The 14,591-nt window shown below is 45.2% G+C and overlaps 1 protein-coding gene across 4 annotated transcripts in view; it reads left to right on the plus strand.

Moving 5' to 3' along the window:
* LOC138814849 (atlastin-3) overlaps positions 1–14,591 on the plus strand; it is a 76,041-nt gene that overhangs the window by 12,557 nt on the left and 48,893 nt on the right. The window contains exons 1-2 of one of the 4 annotated variants that reach the window (XM_070003924.1): positions 1,163–1,231; positions 1,377–1,528. The exons of 1 other annotated variant lie outside the window; for it this stretch is intronic. In XM_070003924.1, coding sequence (XP_069860025.1) covers positions 1,483–1,528 — 46 coding nt within the window. In that variant the 5' untranslated portion in view covers positions 1,163–1,231; positions 1,377–1,482. Of the gene's footprint in view, positions 1–972; positions 1,232–1,376; positions 1,529–14,591 lie in introns of those variants that run through there. 2 more of the 4 variants (XM_070003923.1, XM_070003922.1) reach the window with 2 other exon arrangements.

Consider the following 14,591-nt stretch of genomic DNA (forward strand, 5'->3'; position numbering starts at 1 on the left):
CAGAGTGTTAGGATAATCAGAAAGCCAGGGGGTGAGGGTGAGGGTGGGGAGATGGGACTAAAACAAGTTCTCTTTAGATAGGATAAGGCAGAATTACTTCTACTTTTCTACCTCAGGCCAATCACTTAGGAAGTTAAAAAAAAATATAGCTCAAGGGCTCAAGGTAGCTGAATGAGATTCAGGTTAGGCTGTAGGCTGTAATAGTTCCAAGTTGAGGCTGAAGGAAGAAAGTACAACCATTTGTTGAGTGAATGAGGTCATAGTAATGTAGTATTGGCCCTGGGATGTTTTAGTTACCCATAATTTCCACCAGGTACTTATACCCAAAAACTATCCTCATCCCCAAATCATTTTTCTATAGTGGCAAGTGATACCTTCCCTATTTTGTATGAAGTATCAGTAAAATCTTTCTCAGAGAACTTCATTTTGTACTAATCTTGTCCTTCGTTTGGGAATGTTCGAAAAAACAGCTTCTAAACAAGGTTCTGGGTAAGCTTGAGGTTTACAAAAGATGAGGGGGGTTGGGAGGGAGGAAGAAAGAGAGAAAGGGAGAAGGAGAGAGAAAGAAAGGGAGGGAGACAGAGAAGGAGGAGGGAAGGGGGAAAGAGAGAGAGGGAGAGAGGAAAGAGAGAGAGGCTGGCTACATAGTTCAGGCTGGCTTTCAACTTGCAGTGTAGTTTAGACTGGCCTTGAACTCTCGATCCTTTTTACCTCGGTATCCCCATTGCTGAGATTACAGGTGTACACCACCCCACATTATCTATCTCAGCGGTGATAGTGTACATCAGGCTTGACATGAGTCAGGAAAAGGAGGCAACGATGATAATGGTGGTAATGAAGTCAGGGCTGCCGGTCCTTGTGAAGTCAAAATCATCGAAAACGTTCACGTCATCCGGGATTGAAGCCTTCCGGTCGCTCATCTATGATTTCGGCTAGCGTTGGTGGTTTGGGGGTTCGCGGAAAGAGCCTCCCCCCGGCCTCCGCCCGGGCCTGGTCTTTACGCTAGGCACCGGGCGGAGTTATCTGCAGGAAGGGTCCCTCCTTTCCCGCTCCCTTCCCCGCACGGCCTTGTGGGAGTTGTAGTTCAGTAGCGTGACACCCTCGCCCATCCCACCCAGCCCCACCCTCTCCCCGCCCCGGATGAGTGAGCAGAATGAGGGCCGCGGGCCGCGCCCTGAAAGCTCCGGACTACAATTCCCAGCGGACCGGAGCCTTCAGTACATTGCTACAGGTAGCCTGCGCGTGCGTACTCGGCGGTGCGGTGGCGGGACCGGGCCGCGTGCGTTTTCCCGCCCCGTGCCGCCTGTCAAGTCGCGTCCACACGTCCCCGGTTCTCCAGTGGTGGCAGCTCCGCGAAGCCCCTCCTTCTCCCCAAGTTTCTTCCAGAGCTCAGGCCACGCCCGTTTCCCGCCTCCAGGGCCCGGTTCCCGCCCGCCTCAGCCCGCCCCTCTCTGCGCCCCTTCTGCTGAAGGCAGAGGCTCCATGTTGTCCCCTCAGCGACCTGTAGTGGCGGCCTCGAGAGGAGCAGGTGAGGCGTCCGCTTCCCCCCACTCCCCGACCCGCTCCGTGGTCGCCCCCGACGCCTTCCCTGCTTTGGTTCCCTGCCGCTCTCTGCTCTTCCTGGTGCTGGAACCCGGATCCCTCGCTCGTGAATCGAGGCTGGGGGGGCTCCTGGCGGGGCCCTGGCGCCGGGGCAGGCCGCCCGCGCCCCCGGGGCCCGGTGGTCTGCGGGGGGAGCCCGGTGTCCCTGCGGTTTCGGCCCGTGGGCCCCGCCCTGCGCGGGGCCGGGTGTCCCGGGCGTCGCGGGCGGCGGTGGCGGCGGCCAAGTCCCCGTCGCCAAACCGGGACGGAAGGGCTCGGCTGGCGGGGAAGGATGCCTTGGCGGCCAGTCCTGCGGGGCTGGGATGGAGTTGAAGTTTTATTTTTATCTTGACGACCTTGAGGCACCGACAAGTATTTGGAAAGTCCATTTTCAGACCACGCTTGAAGAGAAAAAGCATTGGCCTAATACCACGTTTAAGCAAATTCTTCGAGTAGTTCGGGGATCGTGGACGTTGTCCTTTTGGGTTCTTGAAAGCATAAACTGTGGTTAAAAAAAAAAAGCTCAATGAAAATCAAATAGGGCATCCTTATAAATTCACGTCGAGGGTTCCCGGCTTTTTATTCTCGTTGTCCTATTCTTGCTTATTGCGCGAAGTTTCTCTTCGGAAATCGAAAAGCAAAAAGGTGAACCGTGTTTCCAGAATCTGCTAAGCCCTCGAATTTAAATACAAAGAGGATGTAATAGTTTTGTGGAAAACTAACGGGCTGTATTTTTTTTCCTTCTGATATTTGGAGAAGCCGACTTAAGCAACACCTGCCAAGTATTTGACATTGCAAGATATTGTACTGAAAATTCAAACTTTTTTTCCAATTTCCACAGACATTAGCTCGTATTGTAGAAATTCCTGTTGCTGTGTTCACACCTGTAAAGGAAACATTTGATTGGGAGAGATCTAAGATCTCTAGGCTAGTCCAGCATGTTTTTTTTTTTTTTTATTAGTTATGGCTTTACTCTCTCCTGTAATCAAAGTTTAAAGAAAAAGAAAATAGCTTAAATGATAGGTGCTAGAATTTTTTTTTTTTTAACTTTTCAGGAAGGCCTGTTTATTTTTGTTTGGGGTGTAGAGACTGAACCCAGTATGCTGCATTCATGAGCTCTATCCACCAAGCACAAACTTTTTAAAAGTCAGTTTTTTGGATTGGGAATGTGGCTTAGAGTGCTTGAAGCCCTGGGTTCAATTCCTCAATATCACATAAACAGAAAAAACCAGAAGTGGCGCTGTGGCTCAAGTGGTAGAGTGCTAGCCTTGAGCACAGAGCCTCAGGGACAGTGCCCAGGCTGTGAATTTAAGCCCCAGGACAGGCCAAAAAAAGAAGAAAAAAGTTTTCTCTGGGGGCTGGTGGTTAACTCTACTCAGGAGGCTGAGATCTGAGTATTGTAGTTCAAAGCCACCCAGGACAGTAAAGTCCTTCAGACTCTTACCTCCAATTAACACAGAAAAGCCAGAAATGGGTGGTTAACTCTACTCAGGAGGCTGAGATCTGAGTATTGTAGTTCAAAGCCACCCAGGACAGTAAAGTTCTTCAGACTCTTACCTCCAATTAACACAGAAAAGCCAGAAATGGTGCTGTGGCTCAAGTGACAAAGCGCTAGCCTGGAGCAAAATGGCTCAGGTACAGCTCCCAGGTCCTGAGTTCAAGCCCCAGAACTGGCACAAAAGTTAATTTTCTTCAGTTTAACGTGCGTTTTTCTTTGAGGGAGGTAGCATTTATAGAAAAAGTTATAGTAACACTAATTACTTAAAAAGGAAATAATAGAGCTCAGTGTGGTGTTGGTGTTTCATGTCTATAATCCTAACACCCAGCCCTAGAGAGACTCAGTTAAGGAGGATCCAGAGTTAGAGGCCAGCCTAGCTACATAGAGAATCTGTCTTATCCTACCCTCTTCTTTCAACCCTCCAACCCAAACAAAAACAAAAATGAAATAGAGTTGTATGAACAAGAAATACAAATTTTCCACCTCCCCAGTCTCCTTAAGGTAGTCATAAGTAGACTGATCACACATTCTTTTTAAGATTTTCATAAAATACCTTAGGGAATCCTAGATGTGTGTGAACTTCTTTGAGAACTATTTAAGGATTTATCTGTAATAACTTGCATGTCCATTATGGCCTTGAGTTTCATATAAAGTATTCAATATTTTATCTACATCTTAAAAGTTTGTCTGAATATTAAAATAATTTCCAAAGTTGTCTTTGAGATGTTAGGGGCATACTAAGAATTAGCAAGGGGAAAATGTGAGGAGAAATCATAAAGAAAAACAATCATTCAGTTGCTTTAGAGCTGTGATACATTAGAATTGCCCAGAGGCTCTTGTGTTTTTCTTTTGGCTTCATTTATTTTTGAGCTGGTATTGCTATATAGCCAGGCTGGCTTGGATCAGAAGATCTTTCTGCCTCATCCTCCCAAGTACTGGGATTTAGTGGTGTGAACTACCAGTCTGGTTCCCAGGAACTTTGAAAACCTGCCCGTGCTGGGGTCATCAATTCGGTTTTAATTCTATTCAGGGACCAGGAAACAGTATAAAAAATATTTTCAAAAAAATTTTTTTTGCATCTGGGCACTGGTGGCTCATGCCTGAAATCCTAGCTACTCAGGAGGCTGAGATCTGAGGATCTAGGTTCAAAGCCAGCCCCAGCAGGAAAGTCCGTGAAACTCTTGTCTCCAATAAACCACCAGAAAACTGGAAGTGGTGCTATAGCTCAAGTGGTAGAGCACTTGCCTTGAGCTGAATAGCTGAGAGACAGCCCTCAAGCCCAGAGTTCAAGCCCCATGACCAACAACAAAAAACCCAAAACATTTTGCAGTAATTCTGCTTTGCCATACTTCTCTATAATCAAATTGCCCTATAGGTGATTACTGACATTTGGTTTTGGTTTGTTTTTTGTTGGATGGGGCTTGAACTCTGGGCCTGTCTTCAGCCCTTTAGCTCAAGGCTAGCGCTCTACCATTTGAGCCACTGCACCACTTCCAGTTTTTGGAGTGGTTTATTGGAGATAAGAGTCTCACGGGGCTGAGAAGGTGGCTCAGTGGTAGAGCGCTTGCCTTGCATGCCTGAGGCCCTGGGTTCGATTACTCAGCACCATGTAAGCAAAAAGAAAAAAAAAGCCGGAAGTGGCGCTGTGCTCAAGTGGTAGAGTGCTAGCCTTGAGCTGAAGAGCTGAGGGTCAGCGCCCAGGCCCAGAAGTTCAGGCCCCACGACCGGGCCCCCCCCCAAAAAAAAAGAGTCTCATGGATTTTCCTGCCCGGGCTGGCTTTGAACTTCAATCCTAGATCTCGGCCTCCTGAGTAGCTAGGATTACAGGTGTGAGCCACTGGTGCCTGGCTTAGTTATTACTGACGTTTGGATTGACTTATGAGAAATAAAATTTGCTAAGTATCTATGTTGAGAAGATATTGCTCTTTTTTATGTTTTTTATTGTAAAAATACTGTACAGAGGGGTTACAGTTACATGAGTAAGGTAACAAGTACATTTCCTATCAACCTTGTTACCTCCTCCTTTGTTTTCCCTTACCATCCCTTCCCTACTCACCTCCCCAACTCTTCCCTCCCCCCAAATTGTAAAGTTCATTTTCAACATCTTGATATTGCTCTTTTTTTATTAAAAAGTTTTAATTGTTATTATAAAGGTGATATACATGGGGATTACAGTTACATAAGTCAGGTACTGAGTTCGTTTCTTTTTGGGCAGTGTCACCCCTTCCCTTGCTCTCTTCCAATTTTTTCCATCTCTCCCCACAATTCATTTTCTTTTTTTTTGGGTCCGGTTGTGGGGCCTGAACTCTGGGCCTGGGCGCTGTCCCTCAGTTCTTCAGCTCAAGGCTAGCGCTCTACCACTTGAGCCACAGTGCCACTTCCGTCTTTTTTTCTTTTTGCTTATATGGTGCTGAGGAATCGAACCCAGGGCCTCAGGCTTGCAAGGCAAGCACTCTACCACTGAGCCACCTTCCCAGCCCCCACAATTCATTTTCAACATAGTGTCTAGTGGGTACTGCTGCTGCATTTGTTTATCCTTTTCCTTCCCATTTCTGTATCCCCCCTTACCCTCCTGAGGGATATTGCTGTTTTGAACAGATTTTTTTTTTTTTAGTCAGTCGTGGGGCCTGAACTCTGGGTCTGGGCTCTGTCCCTTAGCTCTTCAGCTCAAGGCTAGTGCTCTACCACTTGAGCCACAGTGCCACTTCTGGGGTTTTTCTGCTTATGTGGTGCTGAGGAATTGAACCCAAGGCCTCATGCATGGAAGGCAAGTACTCTACCACCGAGCCACCTTCCCAGCCTTGAGCAGATTTTTTTTTTTTTTTTTTTTTGGGTCTGGTCGTGGGGCCTGAACTCTGGGCCTGGGCTCTGTCCCTCAGCTCTTCAGCTCAAGGCTAGCGCTCTACCACTTGAGCCACAGTGCCACTTCCGGCTTTTTTCATTTTGCTTATGTGGTGCTGAGGAATCGAACCCAGGGCCTCATGCATGCAAGGCAAGCGCTCTACCACTGAGCCACCTTCCCAGCCCTTGAGCAGATTTTTGAAATGCTTTTTGTTTGCATTTATGTTGAGTATGAGAACATGCTAGCTATATTTTATTGCTAAAGTATTATAAATTAGGAGATAAGTTTTATTAGTATAGCGGGCAAGCTTTTTTTTTTTTTTTTCCTCCTCATCTGGGTACCAGGTGGCTGGTGCCAGTAGTGCTAGCTACTCAGGAAGCTGAGATCTGGAGGGTCTTGGTTTGAAGTTAGTCTGGGCAGAAAAGTTCTCAGGACTACATGGCTAACCAAAAAAATGGGCTGAAGATTTGACTTAAGTTTTAGAGTGCCAGCCCTTCAGCCCTAAGTAATAAAACCAAGCAGGCATGAGACCCTGAGTTGAAATCTTTTTTTTTTTTTGTCGGTCGTGGGGCTTGAACTCTGGGCCTGGGCGCTGTCCTTCAGCTCTTCAGCTCAGGGCGAGCGCTCTACCACTTGAGCTACAGCACCACTTCCGGTTTTCTGGTGGTTTATTTGAGATAGGAGTCTCACGGTCTCTCCTGCCCGGGCTGGCTTTGAACCGCGATCCTCAGTTCTTAGCCTCCTGAGTAGCTAGGATTACAGGCGTGAGCCACCAGCGCCCGGCTCAGGAATCATTTTTAAACTTGATCCTGTATCTGCATTATCCTGAATATTGAATACTGGTTGGTCATAGTTGATCTTCATAAACATAAACTGAGGCACTACGAAATGGAAAAAGTGTGATTTTGTTCAGCATTTTGTGCTAAGGCACAAGATTTTCTATGAGAGATAAACTGGAAAGAAATCTTCCTCCTAAACTCTTTAATTAATTAAAGGGTTTTCCTCTGGTTAGTTGAGTTTAACTAGTATTTTTAGTAAAAATATGTTATCGACTGGCACATTTACTGCCTAAGCCCAAATGGAATATATTAATTCCTATTCCCCCAGCACCAAAAAGAGTCATGACCAGTGCAAGAGAGTTGGGAGAGGTTTTGGTATACTTATCCTGGAGTATGATAGTTTTTCCTTGGCTTGCTTTAGGAACTTCAGTGACTGCCAGAAAAGACAGGCATGAAAATGGCATGCCTCTCTTTTTGGGTATGTTGTTCTTGCTCTGTGGTATTTCTAAAGAGGACGGAAAACTCAGGTCATAATTCTACCATGAGTCATACAATTTGCTTCATAAAGTGTTTTTATAACTTTGGTTATTTTGCTTTTGGGACTTCTATAGACAGTAAGGATGAACAGTGAGGCTGGTTCATAACCCAGTGTGTTTATACCTATGAGATTTTAGAAATGGTTGGAGACATTTTGGGATGTCATGACCTATAGGGAACATTGCTTAAATATCTTGGTATGTAGTGGGAACAGGCCAGGGAGACTGTAAAATATCCTATAGTGCCCTTCTCCACCTGCCCCCCCCCCCCCCAGCAAAGAGTTCTGTGGCCCTAAATGTCAGAATGCCAATGTTTTGAAACCTTGATACACACTGTTAAATTAATGAATGAATACTCTTTGGATTGCTTTTTGCTTGTTTGCAGTGCTGTGGATGGAGGCCAGTGGTCTACCATTGAGCTACATTCCCAACTCTGAATTTCTTTCTCTCTCTCTTTCTTTCTTTCTTTCTTTCTGTCTGTCTGTCTGTCTGTCTTTCTTTCTTTCCTTCCTTCCTTCCTTCCTTTCTTTCTTTTTTTTTTTTGTTGGTCCATGGGGCTTGAACTCTGGGCCTGGGTGCTGTCCCTCAGCTCCAGGCTAGTGCTCTACCACTTGAGCCACAGTGCCGCTTCCAGCTTTTTCTGTTTATGTGGTACTGAGGAATTGAACCCAGGGCCTTGGGCTTGTGAGGCAAGCACTCTACCACTGAGCCATCTTCCCAGCAGCTCTGAATTTCTAAAGGAACAATAATAACTACTTTCATCACTGTTTGGATGGTCTCAAATATTTGAGGTGATATTTATCATTTTCGTGTGTGTGTGTGTGTGTGTGTGTGTGTGTGTGTGTGTGTGTGTGTGTGTGTTATGCTGGGGTAGAGTCCAGGACCTTGTGCATGCTAGGAAAGTACTTTACTACAGAGCCTATACCTTTAGCCCACACCATAATGATTTTATGACAGAGCTTACTAGATTTATGTTCATGTGTAAGACAGAAAGACCAACTATAATTAGTTGTGCAGTTCACTTTTATTCAGCAAGTATAGGTAGCTCCGTTTTCTGTTGTGGAGATTGACCCCAGGCTTCTTGCGTTTCAATCATGTGCTCTACTGCTGGCTTTTTTTTTTTTTTTAAAGGACTATAACTCTAGTGAGAATCAATGTTGTAATTTGCACATGGTCTCTGTAATTCTTCCCAGTAATCAATTTGATCTGTTGTTAGTCTTTCAACTTCATTCACTTTGGGTTGTTGTCATTTTAGTGTCGAGCTAGTCTGTGGAATGAAATTACTGTAGCGATTACTTAAACAGTCATATGAAACCTGTTAGTCTGGTTAAGATGTGTCAAAAGTAAAGGATGAATCAATACTTTAAGTAATTAGGAAAAAGTTTGTAGTTTCCACATAAATTGTTAGGTTGTTTTGTAATTATCTAAAGGTTGTAACATTTTCTTCCTTTCTTCCTTCCTTCCTTCCTTCCTTCCTTCCTTCCTTCCTTCCTTCCTTCCCTCTCTCTCTCTTTCTTTCTTTTTGTCGATCGTGGGGCTTGAACTCTGGGCCTGGGCACTGTCCCTCAGCTCTTTAGCTCAAGGCAAGTGCTCTACCACTTGAGCCACAGCGCCACTTCCTGTTTTCTGATGCTTCCTGTTTTCTGGTCTCACGGAAACCGGGCATCGGTTCAAAGCCAGCCCGGGCAGGAACGTCCATGAGACTCTTATCTCCAATAAACTACTAGAAAACTGGAAGTGGTGCTGTGCTCAAGCAATAGAGCGCTCGCCTTGAGCTGAACAGCCCAGGGACAGCGCCCAAGCCTGGGGTTCAAGCCCTACGACCGACCAAAAAGAGTCTCATGGACTTTTCTGCCCAGGCTGGCTTTGAACTGTGATCCTCAGATCTCAGCCAGAATTCTGAGTAGCTAGGATTACAAGCATGAGCCACCAGCGCCCGATGGTTGTAACATTTTCTAAATAGATGAAATGATGGCTAGTATAGTATTGTACCAACTATTTACAGTAATAGGAATTAGCAATATAGTGTTTCTACTTTTTTTTTTTTTTGTGCATGTGGGGATTGAACTTGGGGCTTGGGCGCTGTCCCTGAGCTCAGGCTAGTACTTTACCACTTTGAGCCACAGCTCCGCTTTTGGTTTTTCTGATGGTTAATTGGAGATAAGAATCTTGTAGATAGGCTGCAAAGGTGGCTTAGTGGTAGAGTGCTTGCCTAGTATGAATGAAGACCTGAAGTAGAACTGTGGCTCAAGTAGTAGAGTGCTTGAGCAAAAGAAGCTCAGGGAGAGCGCCCAGGCCCTGAGTTTAAGCCCCAGGACTGGCACACACAAAAAATCTTGTCGACATTAACTGCCTGGGCTGGCTTTGAACTGAGATCCTCAGATCTCAGCCTCCTGAGTAGCTAGGATTACAGGTGTGAGCCACCGGTGCCTGGCTTCCATCTTTTTATAAAAGCATATATTTGGTGGTTGTTTTCTGGTCTACTGGGGCTTGAACTCTGGGCCTCCTCACACAGGCTTTCTCACTGCTAGCACTCTACCACTTGAGCTATGCCTCCAGTCTGGCATTTTGTTGGGGTATTTTAGAGTTCTGGCCATAGTCTGGTAGATCTTAACCTCCTCAGTAGTTAGGGTTATAGTAAAACATACGTTTTAAAAGTTTATTTTATTGCATATGGATGCTACCTATAACTCTAGATAGGCCAACTCTTTGTATATTTGTAAAAATGTCATATCTGTTATTCGTATTCTTTTTTTTTTTTTTTTTGGTCCGGTCGTGGGCTTGAACTCGGCCTGGGCACTGTCCCTCAGCTCTTCAGCTCAAGGCTAGCGCTCTACCACTTGAGCCACAGCGCCACTTCCAGCTTTTTTCTTTTTGCTTATGTGGTGCTGAGGAATCGAACCCAGGGCCTCAGGAATGCAAGGCAAGCGCTGTACCACTGAGCCACCTTCCTAGCCCCTATTCATATTCATTTAAATGCAGGTGATATAGCACTAACTGTTTTCTCAGTCTGCAGTTGCAGATCTGGGAAAATAATTACTTCCCTAAAGAAAAAAGGCTTGTAGGGGCTAGGAAGGTGGCTCAATGGTAGAGTGCTTACCTTTGTATGCATGAGGCCCTGGGTTCGATTCCTCAGCACCACATAAACAAAAAATGCTGGAAGTGGCACTGTGGCTCAAGTAGTAGAGCACTAGCCTTGAGCTGAAGACCTGAGGGACAGTGCCTAGGCCCAGAGTACAAGCCCTACGACTAGGGGGAAAAAAAGGCGTGTAAGGTTGCCATTTAAAGGTACTATCCCTGGAGATTAGGTAAAATGTTCAGACTTTAAGATTTCTGGAAGCCGAGTACTAGTGGCTTTGCCAAAGCAGGAATTTATATTATGGAAAGAAGAGGGTAGACTGGGTGGATTATTGCATCTAAGAAGATAGAAATGACCTGGGTACTGGTGGCTCACACCTATAATCTTAGCTATTCAGGAAGCTGAGATCCTAGGATCATAGTTTGAATCTAATGGGTAGGAAAGTCCATGAGACTCTTTTTTTTTTTGTCGGTCGTGGGGCTTGAACTCTGGGCCTGGGCGCTGTCCCTCAGCTCTTCAGCTCAAGGCGAGCGCTCTACCACTTGAGCTACAGCGCCACTTCTGGTTTTCTGGTGGTTTATTGGAGATAGGAGTTTCACGGTCTCTCCTGCCCGGGCTGGCTTTGAACCGCGATCCTCAGATCTCAGCCTCCTGAGTAGCTAGGATTACAGGCGTGAGCCACCAGCGCCCGGCTCCATGAGACTCTTAACTCCAATTAAACAATAAAAATGCTGTTAAGTGGCGCTGTGGCTCAAATGGTAGAGCACTAGCCTTGAGCAAAAAGCTCAAGGACAGAGCCCAGGCCCTGAATTCAAGCCCTAGGACTAGCACCAAAAGAGAGAGAGAGACAGAGAGAGAGACAGACAGAGAGACAGAGAGACAGAGAGACAGAGAGACAGAGAGGATAGATAGAACTGGGAAAATGTAGAAGTGTTGAGAGATTTGAGAGAAGTAACTGAGAGCATATCTTTGACAATACAAAACGTAGACTTGTAAATGTTAAACCCTTGACTCATTTTACTGAAGACTGGACATGCCCAGGATCACATAGGCTGTAAGTGGTATAACTGGAATAGGAACTTGTCTCCTGACTTCAAGTTCGTAGATTTCCAAATATCCTTCTTGGGAGTGAGGTGGGTGGAACATCTGGATGAATCTTCTTTGTCAGTTAAACATTTGAACATTGAAGTGCACGTTAGAGAGCTAATAAAGTTTTATCATCAAAATAGAGGTATTAACCAGTACTGGTGACTCATGCCTGTACGGTAATCCTAGCTACTCGGGATGTTGAAATCAGGATTGCTGTTCAAAGCCAGCTGAGGTAGGAAAGTCCTTGAGACTTTCACTTATTTATTTATTTATTTATTTATTTATTTATTTATTTATTTATTTATTTATTTTTGGTAGTAGGGCTTGAATTCTGGGCCTGGGCGCTGTCCCTCAGCTCTTCAGCTCAAGGCTAGTACTCTACCACTTGAGCCACAGTTCCACTTCGGTTTTTTGGTGGTTAAATGGAGATAAGTCTCACACACTTTGTTGCCTGGGCTGGCTTTGAACCATACTCCTCAGATCTCAGCCTCCTGTATAGCTAGGATTACAGGTGTGAGCCACCAGCCCTCGGCTCCTTGAGAGGTTTTTTTTTTTTTTTTGTCGGTCGTGGGGCTTGAACTCTAGGCTGGGCCAGGGCGCTGTCCCTCAGCTCTTCAGCTCAAGGCTAGCACTCTACCACTTGAGCCACAGCGCCACTTCTGGTTTATGTGGTACTGAGGAATTGAACCCAGGGCCTCATGCAAGCAAGGCAAGCCACTCTACCACTGAGCCACCTTCACAGCCCCTCCTTGAGACTCTTTTGTGGATCATGGGGTTTGAACTCGGCTTGGGCGCTGTCCCTGCGCTCTTCAGCTCAAGGCAAGCGCTCTACCGCTTGAGCCACAGAGCCACTTCCAGTTTTCTAGTGGTTAATTGGAGATAAGAGTCTCATGGACTTTTCTGCCCTGGCTGGCTTTGAACTGTGATCCTCAGATCTCAGCCTTCTGAGTAGCTAGGATTACAGGCGTGAGCCACCAGGTGCTCTGCTTGAGACTCTTATCTCTAACAAACTACCAAGAAGCTGGAATTGGAGCTGTGGCCCAAGTGATAGAGTGCTAGCCTTGAGCAAAAAAGTTTAGCAACAGTGCCCAGGACCTGAGTTCAAGCCCCAGGACTAGCACACAAAAAAATAGAGGTATGGTTGCAATGATAAGAATAAGAGCTCATTAAGGGAGTGAATAATTGGAAGGGGTGGGAGGGGTGGGAGCTGGGAAGGGGAAACAAAGGAGGAGGCAACAATGCTTGATAAGAAATGTACTTATTACCTTGTCCATGTAATTGTAACCTCTCTGTAAGGTATTTTTACAATAAAAATTGAAAAAAAAAGGGAGTGAGTAAGAATTGGAAGAGACTGAAGCACAGCCTTAGTGTATATCCACCCACTGGAGGCTGAAGAAGAAAAATCTAGTGAAAGGAAGGGCTAGGAGGCTAGATTGCCTTTTTTTGTTCTAGGCTGTACTAGGATCTAAACTTAGGAACTTGTGCATGCTAAGCAGTCACTTTATCAATTGAGCCAAGTCTTTACCTTTTGTATTTGGTGTCAATCCTGGAGCTTGAACTCAGAGCCTGAGCACTGTCCCTAACCTTCTTTGCTCAAGGCTAGCATTCTACCACTGGAGCCACAGCTCTACTAATGGCTTTTTGGTGGTTGATTGACAGTAAGAGTCTCATAGGCACCTGGGTTGGCTTCAAACCGGGATCCTCAGATCTCAGCCCCCAGTTTAGCTAGGATTACAGATGTGAGCCTCTAGCATCTTTTGCTTTTTTTAGTTTTATTTTTTTCTTATAGCATCTCATACTTTTGTACAGGCCAGATTCAACCATGAACCACCACCTATGTCTTCTGAATAACTAGGATTACAGATAATGCGTGACCATATATGTTTCTTTTGCCTGGGCTGGCCTCAAACCTCAGTCCTCATCTCTGTCTTCTGAGTAACTGGGCTTAAAGGTCTGTACCATACACCTGGTAGGTAGGTTGGTTGATCTCTACCTACTTACCAACCTACTTACCTATCCACCTATCTATACCGTATTTCATTCTGTAGCCCAGATTGGCCTTGAACTGTATATCCTTCCTTCTGCCTTAACTCCTCTCACTGCTGGAATTACAAGGTTATAAACATATGCCAGGTTTAGAAGTAGTTGGCAATTTGTGTTTTGTCAAAAAGAGGCAGTTTTGTCAAAGAAAGGCAGAGTTCAGTAAGAGTCGAAATGGCCACTGGCTTTGGTAAAAGAGGTCAGTGGTAAATTAGGGAATGATTTCAACAGAGAGATTAAGAGGCAAGCCAAATTTCCAGATGTAAAGGGAATGGGTAGATAACGAATGGATGAAGACATACCTTTCAAGGAGTTTAGCAATGAATAAATGGGAGGACGAAGGGAAGAAACCATTTTGTATGAGATACTGGGGCTGAATATGACAGTTTCTCTGATCCCAGACTAAGAAGTCTGGCTGGTAAATCCTAATTACAGTAGGATAGTTAGGATGAAAGCTAAAAGTATGTACCAGGTTTCAGTGGGAAAAAAAGCTTGTGGAAGGAGAAACTTCCTTTCAGTTCCTAGAAATGACTCAGATGCTGTGCTTTGACATGGGTATTAAGTTTATAAATGAAGATGAAAGTAGTTAGAAATTTCTCTAGAGTCACATTGTGACTATTTTGAAATTTGACTAATCTACATTTTTTTTTATTGTTTACTTCATGAGGGTATTGCTCTGGAAACATGGAGGATATATTATTGAATAAAAAAATGACAAAAATGCTGGGCACCAGTGGCTCATACCTGTAATCCTAGCTACTCAGGAGACTAAGATCTGAGGATCACAGTTCAAAGCCAGCTCGGGCAGGAAACTCCGTGAGACTCTTATCTCCAATAAACTACTCAGAAAATTGGAAGTGGTGATGTGGCTCAAATGGTAGAGTATTAGCATTGAGTTGGAGTTGGAGAGCTGAGGGACAGCGCCTAGACTCAGAGTTCAAGCCCCACGACTGACCAAAAAAAAAAAAAAAAATCCTGTCCTTTTAAACTTACATTTGGAGGGGAGAAAGCCAGGATTTAGGCCCAGGTCCCTCAGCTAAACAAAATCTGTCACTGTCTCTTTCTCTCTCCCTCTCCCTCTCTCCCTCTCTCTTTCCCTCTTTCCTTCCCTCTCTCTCTCTTTCTCTTCCTCTCTCCCTCTCTGTTA

The sequence above is a fragment of the Dipodomys merriami genome, unplaced genomic scaffold, assembly GCF_024711535.1.
Source record: "Dipodomys merriami isolate MVZ:Mamm:240054 unplaced genomic scaffold, mDipMer1.0.p SCAF_617, whole genome shotgun sequence".
NCBI lineage: Eukaryota > Metazoa > Chordata > Mammalia > Rodentia > Heteromyidae > Dipodomys > Dipodomys merriami.